This window comes from Octopus bimaculoides, chromosome 3 (genome assembly GCF_046866305.1).
Source record: "Octopus bimaculoides isolate indiv1 chromosome 3, ASM4686630v1, whole genome shotgun sequence".
Lineage (NCBI taxonomy): Eukaryota > Metazoa > Mollusca > Cephalopoda > Octopoda > Octopodidae > Octopus > Octopus bimaculoides.
The window spans coordinates 105,453,346-105,465,751 of record NC_142930.1 but is presented as its reverse complement, the minus strand read 5'-3'; the positions used below and the strand labels follow the sequence as shown (position 1 = coordinate 105,465,751).

Here is a 12,406-nt window from a genome sequence, read left to right as displayed (position 1 = left end):
CTTCTGAATTTTGCAAACCATCTTCTGCAATTTCTTTCATTCAAATATTCTTTCCCATAAACTGAGTGTATGTTTCGAGTCACTTCGACTACAGAGTTTCCTTTTTTGTCCTCATAAAGTATTATGTGCCTCAAATGCTCTTTGAACACTTCCATGTTAGAAAGGGTCTTAATCAAAGAAATTTTAATTCTATTATTCTGTAAAATAATATTTAATTAATTTAAATGTACACAAATGCATAAAAATAATTTTTAATGTTGCCATCCGGTTTCACCAGTCCTCAGTCAAATCGTCCAACCCATGCTAGCATGGAAGGCGGACGTTAAACGATGATGATGATGATGATGATCAGACATTCTAAAATACTATTAAATTTCATTCCATTTTTAAAAACGTAAAATCAGACAGAACTTGTGGGATGACCTGATATTTTATCAAACAAGTATGTGGTATAGGCCCAGACATTGCTTCCCAACAATGTAGTCCAAGGTTGAGTCTAACTCACCAAAGCCTTGAGTGGAAACTGAAAGAAGCCCAACACACACACACATACACAGATAGATACATTTCTTTTATTAGCCACACAGGGCTCAACGAAGATGGGACAAATACAATGTAGAGCTTTTCTTTTTGGGAGGGGGAAGGAAAAAAAAGGGGGGGTCGATCAAAAGGGATCGTAGGAAGGAAAAGGGGGTAGTTTGATCAAAAGGGATAAATAAAAAACAAAAAAAAAAAACAGATAGATAGATGTAGGAGCGCACATGTATGTGTTTGTGTATAGTTGTAGAGAAGCATCATCACACAGCAAACTCTTTTGCTTCCAGTCTTCCATGAAAAACATATCTAGCAATGGGAAAATAATTTGCTAACAAGAAGGGCATCTGGCCATAGAAAATCAGACTCAACAAATTCCATGTGACTGAGGCAATCATGTGAAAGTGGATATGAAATGAACACTACACTGTTGTTTAATACCAGGTCAGCCCAGATGAGCAGACTATGACCATAATTCTAGTCAAAACTATCCTGTCCTTTCATATATCCAAATCTACTTTGAGTGTTTCCATTTTTTAAAACAGTAATGTGTGATTTTGAGGAAAATTTGACATCTATTTCTAGTAAGTTAATCAATCATATAATATTCCCTCATTGTTAAATTATCATTAAATATAATAAGCTGAAAGTAAAAGTCATACTAACAAAAAGTGTGATAAAAGCCAAATAAAGCACATTTAAAACTTTTCGTATTTACTCTATACAAAGAAACAAACTAATTTTATGACAGAGAACTGTACTACACAATTCTTGTAAACATGTGTCAAACACTTGGAACTGTTCAGGAGTGAATGATTATGTTTTGATACAGTAGCAAGTAATTTAACTGTGAAAAGGATAGAAAATGGTAAGTGCAAATGAGATTTAATATTTACAAAAAATAGTGGAAAGAAAATAATAAAAAATACAAAAGAAATATTAAATCTACAAGCATAGTGTTATGACAAAATACACATTTTACATCACCTGTAATTTACTGCAATCTAAAATGATTATAGTTTTTATTCAACACTTGCATCTCATAAACTATTTATCAGCAAAGATGTAAAATTTAGTTTTCTCAAAGAAATAATGTATATTATTTCCTGAGAAATAAAATCCCCAAAGAAAACATAATGGAATTTGACTTGAAATGTGGAATATTATTATAAACAGGAAGTATATGGTGTTATATTGCCTTTAAAGTTAGAGCAAATATCATAAATAATTTCAACAAAACAATATCATTATTTCAAATATGTATTTTAAGAAATCTATTTGATACATAATTATAAAGGTGCAAGTGTATGTGTGTGTGTGTGTGTGTTTATGTGGTGTGTGTTTATTGTGGCGTGTGTATGCATGTTTGTTTCTGTGTAATGTGTGTGTGTGATGTACTGAATGACACATGAAAATTTTCCTCTTAGGTGAAAAGCAAAATAAAAATCCCATAGGTAATATTAGCAACTCTCAAGGACGAGAGAGAGGGACATAGTTTCAAGAATTTAAGAATTGATATCACAAAATTAAGTCTACAGACAAAAGGGACACCTGTGCATATGTTTTGGTTTTATTGAACCATATCAGTACAGCAACGTATACTCCAGTGGTTCTCAATTGTCTTTGTTAAAAGTGCAAGCATGACTGATTGACTAACAAGTTTACTTAGCAACCATGTGATTTCAGGTCCAGACTCACAAGCTGTGTATGAGTGCGTGCATGTGTGTGTGTGTGTGTGTATACATATACATACATGTGCATGTATGTATCTTTAAGAAAATTATACAACTGCTGGCCAAAACTTGTCATAACCCTTTTATTCATACAGGTTTCTATTAAACCATTTATTCTTTCAGAAGAATTTTTATTCATTAAGATAGAAGAAATACACATAATTATATATATATATATATATATATATATATATATACCGGAGTAAGCACATAAAATGTGCAACAAGGTGGAAAAAAGAGTACTCAAATACCAGAGGTAGAGTAATATGCTTTATTTAAAATCAGCAGAAATATAACAAAAGACTGTTACTCGGAGTTTCACGTTCCCGTTCATCGAACAGTCCAATGAACAGGAACGTGAAATAAAATATATATATATATATATATATATATATATTCTATAATATATATATATATATATATATATATATATATTCTATAATATATATATATATATATATATATATATATATATATTCTATAATATAAACAATGGCTATATACCTGTTGTAATTTAGTCATCCATAGTCTGATAATATTTCGGAATAAAATTCCTTCTTCAGATATTCTTAGATGGAGTCGCTGTTATAATCGGTTTTCCAAAAGAAAAGCAGTTGGAAAACCGATTATAGGAGCGACTCCATCTAAGAATATCTGAAGAAGGAATTTTATTCTGAAATATTATCAGACCATGGATGACTAAATTACAACAGGTATATAGTCCATTGTTTGTATTATAGTGCATTGTTGTACCATTCAAAATTTTTTATCCTTTACAAACAATACATAATGGTTCAAGCAAACTACAATACTCCCTTGTATATATATCCATATTTTGCTCAAGCATTGTGATACTAAAAACCTGGTGTAGAATTCAATATGCATATGCTTCAGAATGAAGTTGTGTTGAGTTCAGAGCAGTAATAAGAAATTAAGATGACAATGGAATAAACAATTAACTTTAGTACATGACACAATGAATTGTTCATTCCTTTGTCATTTCAATTTTTTCTGATATATATATATATATATGCATGTTTGTATGTATATGTGTGTGTATACATAAGCATGTGCATATATGTATCATTGTGGTTGCCCCCAAACTGCACAAAAACTGGTGTTGGTGCATTTACATTGACACACTTCTTCACACAAAATGTAAAAGTTCATGTAAGATCCTTCTTAGCTTAATGGATAAACACTTTGCTGGCAGTCACAACTCACTCAGACTTTTGGTATAAGAGACACAATCATTAATAGAATTTCATCTTTTATTTGATAGTTTTGTTTAGTTTTATAGCACCCAAAAATGGGAAGTGATACTTACCTATAGTAACAGAAAACCATCACTATTTTTTTTTTCTCATAACTGGCCGGTCTGATGAGTGTGTTCTTAAGTAATCATTTAATATAACTAATAACTTGTGTGAAACCGACAGGTAAGATCATCAGAAATGGATCTATAATCCTGTATACCTTGATCAACACACACACACAAGATATTCAAAGTTGTGACAAATTGAATTCTGGGCCTGCGCTTTGAAAAAAGAAATAAACTTTACTGCTTTACACCCAAACACATATATGTCCAATCCATGCTAGTATGGAAAATCAGATGTAAAATTATAATACATAAGTCATACCCTCAACATGTTGAGTCATGTTTCAAATTTCATGAATATACTTACCATGTAAACATAGTTTAAATAGAGTTTCATCTTCTTCGCTATTGTCTTGAGACAAACTTAAGTTCCTTCATGTGCATTTACTATTTGTCACCTATTCATTTATTCAAGTTTGTCACATCATCACTTATTTCTCTAATTTTGTCACAGATTGGCTGACCGAAAATTCTAAGATTTTTCAATTTTATTTCACTATTATCAGCATTTGCTGTTTCATTAAATTATGTTACCCAACATCCCTAAAGAATATTTTTCTCCCTTGTGTTCTATCCCTGACCACCCTAACTCTGGCCCCCTCTCTCTCTCTCTGCCTCACTCTGGTAGCAGGGAATTGTATCAGACTGCCAGACGGGAAGCTAGGAGACAGGTTTACTTAGCCAGAGGGGAAGTAGATAAGAAAATATTTGCCAATGTTCTGTATTATGAGGACCAAAGACTTGAGGTATTTCATGTTGCAAGACAGTGTGTGAGAGAGAATCGTGATGACGTAGGAGAGAAATGTGTCCACATGGATGATGGTTCACTTGCATTAAACGAGGCTGCAAAGAGAGAGGTTTGGAGAGGCCACTATGAAAGGTTGCTCAATAAAGAGAATGAATGGGAGAAAGAGTGTCTGCCGAATGTCAACCCAACTGCTATCCAGATTGACAGTACCTTGATAGATAAAGCAATTAAGGGTATGAAGACAGGAAAAGCCCCCAACCCATCAGAAATCACTGCAGAGATGCTCAAAATATCTGTCGGTGTCAGCTGTAGCCTAGTCACCCGTATAGTTAACTAGGTGATACATGAAGGATTCATACCCAATGACTGGTGTAGCAGCACCATAGTCATGCCAGGGAGAAGCACCACTGATGCTATATTTCTGGTAAGATAGCTGCAAGAGAAATACCAAGCCGAAGATAAACCTCTGTATCTAGCTTATATTGAAATGGAGAAATCCTTTGACAGGGTCCACCAATCCCTTATCTAGGGGCAATGAGGAAACTAAGGGATAGATGAATGGTTAGTGAGAGCTGTGCAAGCCATGTACACGGATGTTGTCAGTAAAGTGAAGGTTGGCAACAAGTATAGTGAAGAATTCCAAGTAGGAGTAGGGGTCCACCAAGGATCAGTCCTCAGCCCCCTCTTATTCACCATAGTCCTCCAGGCAATAACAGAAGAAGTCAAGACAGGATTCCCCTGGGAGCTCCTCTATGCTGATGACCTTGCTCTAATTACTGAGTCACTATCAGAACTAGAGAAGTGTCATGGCTCTGCTCGATCTGTAGAAAAGACATAGGTAGAAACTCCATAAGATGTACCTAGTGTAAGGAAGCTATGGACACATAAGAGGTACAGCAATATCAAAGTGGGGAGCTGACTGGGAAGATAGTTTTCATATGTGGCAAATGCTCATGTGTTATAAACACTGAAAATGTGCAGAGAACAGCTCTGTCACATTCCAGGGAGAAAAACTAGAAGTAGTTGATAGCTTCCGTTACAGAGGTTTATCCTTGGCTAGGTATTTCTCCTGAAGCTGTCTTACCAGAAATATAGCATCAGTGGTGCTTTTCCCAGGCACGAACCCAAACTGCATCTCATCTAAACTGACTCGCTCCCTAAGCAGTTGAGCTATGACCCTCTCCGTGACTTTCATTACCTGATCTAAAAGCTTGATACCTCTGTAATTATTTGTATCTAAAGCGTCACCTTTACCTTTGTAGCAGTTGACTATGGTGCTGCTACGCCAGTCATTGGGTATGACTCCTTCGTGTATCACCTGGTTCGTAATACGGGTGACTAGGCTATAGCCGACACTGCCAGATATTTTGAGCATCTCTGCAGTGATTCCTGATGGGCCGGGGGCTTTCCCTGTCTTCATACTCTTAATTGCTTTATCTACCATGGTACTGTCAACTCGGATAGCTGGTCCCTCTGTTGGGTCGACATACGGCAGATTCTCTTTCTCCCATTCATTCTCTTTATTAAGCAATCTATTGTAGTGGCATCTCCAGACCTCTTTCTTTGCAGCCTCATTTAGAGCAAGCGTACCATCATCCATGCGAACACATTTCTCTCCTACTACATCACTATTCTCTCTCCTACACTGTCTTGCAACACGAAATACCTCAAGTCTTTGGTCCTCACGGCGCAGAACATTGGCAAATCTTTTCTTATCTGCCTTCCCTCTGGCTAAATAAACCTGTCGCCTAGCTTCCCTTCTGGCAGATTGGTACAATTCTCTGCTACCACTGTTCTTCCAGTCCTTCCAAGCCTGTTTCTTTTGTCTAATAGCCCTGTCTACCTCCTTGTTCCACCACCACGTTATTTTGGGTCGAGAAGGGACCTTGCACCAACCACAGATCTCGTCGGTGACCCTCAGCAGGTTGTCCCGTAGAAATGTCCAGTTGTCCTCTACATTGCGTGAAGCTACATCCCCCTCTATTTCGTCGAAGGCTTCGAGTAATAAGTCTCTAAATCTCTGTCCATTCGCAGGATCTTTGAGCTTCCATACCCTTCTTCTCCAAGTTGGTCGTCTTCTGGGCAGCCACTTAGCTCTGATCCTGAAGTCACTAACTACTAGTCTATGTTGCGGGATACATTCTTCGCCTGGGAATGTTTTGGCATTTCTAAGCAGCCGTCTTTCCCTTTTCCTGGCAAGGATGTAGTCAATTTGGCTAGTGTGCCTGCCAGAACGGTAGGTGACTAGGTGACTGGCAGGTTTCCTGAAGCTAGTATTGCAGTCCATAAGGTCATTTGCATCACAGAACTCCAGCAGCCTGGTTCCCTCCTCATTGCGGGAACCAAAACCATAGCCTCCATGTACGCCAGAGAAGCCCCCTGAATGTTGTCCAACATGTCCATTGAAGTCACCAGCCAAAAAGAGAAGGTCCCTGTCATTCGTCGATGAGGTAGTCTGCAGAAGGGTGTTATAAAATTGGTCTTTCCGTCCGTCGGGTAGCCCGGGCTGAGGGGCATAGGCCGAGATAATGGTTGCTAAACCATGGTGTAGAACTAATCTAATCTTAAGTATTCTATCGCATACTCTAACCACCTCGATTACCTTATCCACCCATTTCTCTGCAAGAAGTATACCCACGCCCCCGAACCCGTCTGTGTTTCCTGCCCAGAAAATCTTGTACCTGTGTTCTTTGCCTGTGAGGAGCCTAGCGGAACAACCTCTCCACCTTACTTCTTGGAGGCAGCAGATATCGACACGTCTCCGTTCAAGCATCTCAACAATCTCACCAGATCTACCTTTCAGTGTGCCGATGTTAAGAGTGCCAACCCTGAGGGTGTGGGGGGTATGGACCCGTGAGACCTTGGGGCGGGGAACGACAGCGTCATGTACCTGAAAAAAAAGCTGGCATTTTGCAGAGAACATAACAATCAGTAGCATTCCTTTCAGCCAGCATCCACTATACTATCGTATTATGCACCATATGATCTCTACCTTACATAGGGGGATAAACCCAAAGTGGGAGTGGGGAATCTTTAGAAGTGTTAAATCCAAATGCACAAATGTATGAAGGCATTCTAGCCATAACCATCATACTGTTTCATGTATGCAGTGGACCCAGGAACACATTATCAAATGCGTCCTGTTCTAAAATAGTGCAGTGTTGTATGGTTGCTATTTGGTTGCTATTTCTAGCTGGTCAAGCAATCATATAAAGACTTCCTTGTTGACTCATATATCCATGTATTTGTATGGTCTATATGGATGTGTCTGTGAGTGCATGTACATTTGTGTATACGTTATGTATATATAATTGAAAACAACACTGCTCCAGTTTAAATATTTTTATTAATAATTTTCATATTTAACCTTTATATGAAATCCATTTGAGAAACAAAAAAAAAAAAAGCTCTGAGATAGGGAATTTAATTAATGGCTACAATAGCAGTCAACTTTCAATTAAAATATATCAACTCTATATCTTCAGTACTCTTTATTTTGTTTGTAGTTTTGTATTGCAAAAGGGAATACTGAATATTTAAAAAAAAAATTTAATCATTCTATAATTACAATATGGAATCAGTTACATCATGTTACTTTGAGTTTCTGATAAACTCCTCTGAAAATTCTAATACTGAATCAAATGTATACCACCACTGACTTAAAATCTTCAGATTTATTCCAACATGGTCGCAACAATTCTATAAAGAAAGGAGGTTTACTCTGCAGAAGTAAACCTAATTCCATCATGGAATTGCTGAAAGTAGGTAAAGGTATGACTGATGATTCTAAGACCAGTGGTAGTATAGATTTTATACAATTCAATATGAATTTTCACAGGAGATATTTTAACTGATTACATACCATAGTGATACCTATAAACAAGTACTTTTGAACTTGTATGAATTCATATAAACAATATATATATATATATATACATATATATATATATATATATATATATATATATATATATATATATATATTTTCATCGATGAGTTCTTGAAAATTGGTTATTTTCCCTAAAACTATATATTTTATATATACTTTATCTATAAGGCTCAATTTAATTTTTATTTTTTATAAATTGATTTTAATTGAGTTTTTTACCTGTAATTTTGGATTTTGTCCCTAATATTATTATATATATATATATATATATATATATATATATATATACATATCAAATATGATATGTAAAATAGTATAATATAATATATTGTAATACAATAAAATGTGAAACACATTGGTTTATTTTACTATTCATCCTCATAAACAAATTAAAGTATTGTAAATTCTCCTTAAAATATCTATGTGAACTAACAGTATACATATTTTCATTCTGGTATATTTACAAAGAGAACAAATATATCTATGTTAACTTGTGGGTATTTACTACATGTTTTTAATGAAGCAAAAAATGGCATTTGGACAAACAAAATGCATTTGTGTGTGTTTTCATGTGTGTTACAATAAAAGAAACTAGTGAATCAGTAAATAACTTGACAGATAATGGTAATAAACAAAGGTATAAATCACTTTATACAGGTATTTTCCCCTCCTAGCCCCCATAATTTGTTTTCTCTTATTATACTCCTAATATTGAGGTGAATGAAAATAAATACAATCCAACATCAACATAAAAATCACATATTATGACATGTAACATCAGCGACATTAAAATCACTTATTAGCATATTATCACATGTAGCAACATTCATTCTCAAAAAGAATGCATGTAGCATATGCAAATAACTAAAACAGGAAACACATCATATCAAAAGCTATTTAGAAAATTTGATGAAATCACATGCATCTGTGAAGTCAAAATCCCATGAATTGACTTCTTTATATTGGTTTTTATATTTAGAAGAACGTTTTTTGCTAAAAGAAATCTCCTTTGATGGATGAAATAAAGATCTCTGCTTTGCCTTAGTTTCTTCTGTAATGGATGCCTAGAATTAATAAATAAAGCAAATATGGCAAGAATATAATTTTTTAATGTTTACACAGCTTGGCGAATAAGCTATAAATTGCCTTCTGCCTATGTAATAGTTGTACAATCAATGTTATTTTATAGCAAGATCATATTAAAATACCAAGATATCAGAAACTTATTTGAAAATTCCAACATTTTGGATAAAACGTGTTTCTTTTTCCTTTTTAATATTTCCTTCGAGAATTTTCATTAAATGCCAAATTAAGTGTTGTTTAAGAGCAGTGAAAGTCAAAGAATATCTATAACTGTGGGATTTAAAATCAAGAATATACTTATCTTTCCTAAGTCTTTTCCACCTTAGAATCATGTGTGTGTTTGTGTAACATTTATTTAACTATTTGAATAGTTAAGTATCTGATTTCTTGATCTTGGTCAAATAATAAAATATGTTGACCAATTCAGGGAAAAAAATTTAATGTGCTGAAATGGAAATTAGTATTAATAATACATACCTTAGCTGACTGTTTTTGCTGTTTAGGTTGAGACTGTTTTGATACGAAATTAATCAATGCTGTGTAGAGACCACTGGACACAAAAAGAGGATTATAAGTCTCAAGAAATTCCAACTAGATTGAAACAAAAAAAAAAATATGTCATTAAATTTTCACTATCATTTTCATTTAAAAATTAATCTGCCAGCACGGCTGTTGGGTAAGAAGTTTGCTTCCCAACCAAATGGTTCCGGGTTCAGTCCCACTGTGTGGTACCTTGGGTAAGTGTATTCTATTATAGCCTTCAGCCGATCAAAGCCTTGTGAATGGGTTTCGTAAACAAAAACTGAAAGAAGCCCTTCACATATATGTACATACATATATATATATCATCATCGTTGTTTAACGTCCACTTTCCATACTAGCATAGTTGGACGATTTGACTGAGGACTGGTGGACCAGGTGGCTACACCAGGCTCCAATCTGATTTGGCAGAGTTTCTACAGCTGGATGCCCTTCCTAATGCTAACCACTCCGAGAGTATAGTGGGTGTTTTTACGTGCCACCGGCACAAACATGCCACCGGCACGATATATATATATATATATATATATATATATATACACACACACACATGTGTTTTTCCCCTACCACTGCTTGATAACTTGTGTTGTTATGTTTACATACCTGTAACTTAATGGAATGGGGATAGAAAATGATAGAATAGAACCAGGCTTTAAAAAGTATGTACTAGTGTCAATTCAATTGACTAAAAATTCTTCAAGCCCCAGCATGGCAACAGTCCAATGACAGAAACAAGTAAAAGATAAAAGAAATCAATTAACATACTGAAACACACTCATAATCATATTCATCATCCTTTCGTCAAGCTTTCATGGGTTGAATAAGTTCTATTCCAAAGAACAACCAGGTAACTGTTTTGTTCTTTTGTCATCTCCTTTGCAAGTTTCACCTTCCTGAGATCAGTCTTTACCACTTCTGCCTATGTCTTCCTTGTCTTCCTCTTCCATTGGCTTCCCTTATACTAAGTTCTAACAATACCTATGATGGACACACTAACACACCAAGTACTTTTTATTTGTTCCACACTTCTAAACCCAATCTTTACTTATGCCTTATCTTTGCCTCCATAGGATCAGCTGACTACTGTGAAACAGATACAACATATTACAAATTCTTTTACTGCACTACATACCCACCCACTGAACTTTATGATCATTAACTGTCAGAATTTGTCTGTGTTCCAACAGTTTTAGGTTAACTACTGGTAGTAAATGTCTTTCACTTCCAACACTTCTGAAGTATCATAAGCCATTCTAGTCACATTACTTCCGTTTTCATGCAACCAAAGTCCACAGCCTAAAACACCCAAGTAATTTACCAGTGACTACATTACAGAAGTATAGTCAAAGAACACTACTACAATTCCTGGAGAAGTCCTTTAACACTACTACAATATCTAAAAAACTGCCATCTTAAAAGCAAGAAATACCGTAATGCATCACACAGTCTGTAAGCTCTCCACCAAATTTCAGGAATTCTGTAGCCTGTCACATCTCTTCCATCATTCTTAAACAGTTCACACAAAAGTTAGCTTTGTGCTCGCCATTCAATAACTCTATCCTAATCTTTGGAAGCATGCTTCAGTATGTTCCATCTCACAAAAGAGTCACTTATCTGAGCTTGTCAGCTTATCACATTCACTTCCAATATCTTGAAAGTAATGGAGACAGTTCCTTTATCACCTTGCATCTCTCTCTCTCTCCCTCTCTGCCTCCCTCTTTCTCCCTCTCTTTCTCTCTCTCTCTCTGCCTCCCTCTCTCCCCCTCTCTTTCTCCCTCTCTCTCCCCCTCTCTTTCTCTCTCTCTGCCTTCCTCTCTCTGCCTCCCCCTCTCTTTCTCTCTCTCCTCTTTGGTGATAATCACTATGGCTTTTATAGAACCAGGTCACCAGAGGTCCATCACCTACATATAATTTACATCTGTTTCTCATTTCTTGATCAGACACTTCCTGTTAAACCACACCATTGAGGTATGTACTGATGAAAGCTCTCTGACCCACATATTGTTAACTACTTACTTTTGGCAAGATATGTTCTCTGAAGCTGATCATACAAAACATCACCCCACTTAACCTTACATACACAGGCATAGTCAACAAACAACCTCAAGGCTTCTTTCAAGACAAACACTGTATTCATTACTTGAGAACATTCTTCAATTAACCTTTCATCTGTCAACAGAACAAAGATACAACTGCACATGTCAAAAAATTATCTTCTCCTTCACACTCTGTAGCTATAGGTTGTTTCAAATGCTGGAGTTCACAATCTTTGATGTTGATTCATGGTGATCGCACATATATAACTATATCAACACTATTCCACAAAGGCAAGGATTCAACTTTAGATCCAGGAGACATTTCAGCTTTGATCAGATGCTAATCTTCCACAACTTTCAAGTATGACCTGATACTGCTTACACTTAAGTATGATACTGTTGCTACAAATGCTCCCATCCCAAAGAAGGCCAGTCAACTGACTGACAAAGATTCAGTCATCA

General features: G+C 35.7%; 1 protein-coding gene across 1 annotated transcript in view; it reads right to left on the bottom strand.

Moving 5' to 3' along the window:
• Positions 1 to 8,649: 8,649 nt before the first annotated feature.
• LOC106880771 (meiosis 1 arrest protein-like) overlaps positions 8,650 to 12,406 on the bottom strand; it is a 148,429-nt gene continuing 144,672 nt past the window's right edge. Inside the window, exons 12-13 of the mRNA XM_014930867.3 lie at positions 9,846 to 9,959; positions 8,650 to 9,349 (exon numbers count right to left, since the gene is read on the bottom strand). Coding sequence (XP_014786353.1) covers positions 9,179 to 9,349; positions 9,846 to 9,959 — 285 coding nt within the window. The 3' untranslated portion in view covers positions 8,650 to 9,178. The remainder of the gene's footprint in view (positions 9,350 to 9,845; positions 9,960 to 12,406) is intronic.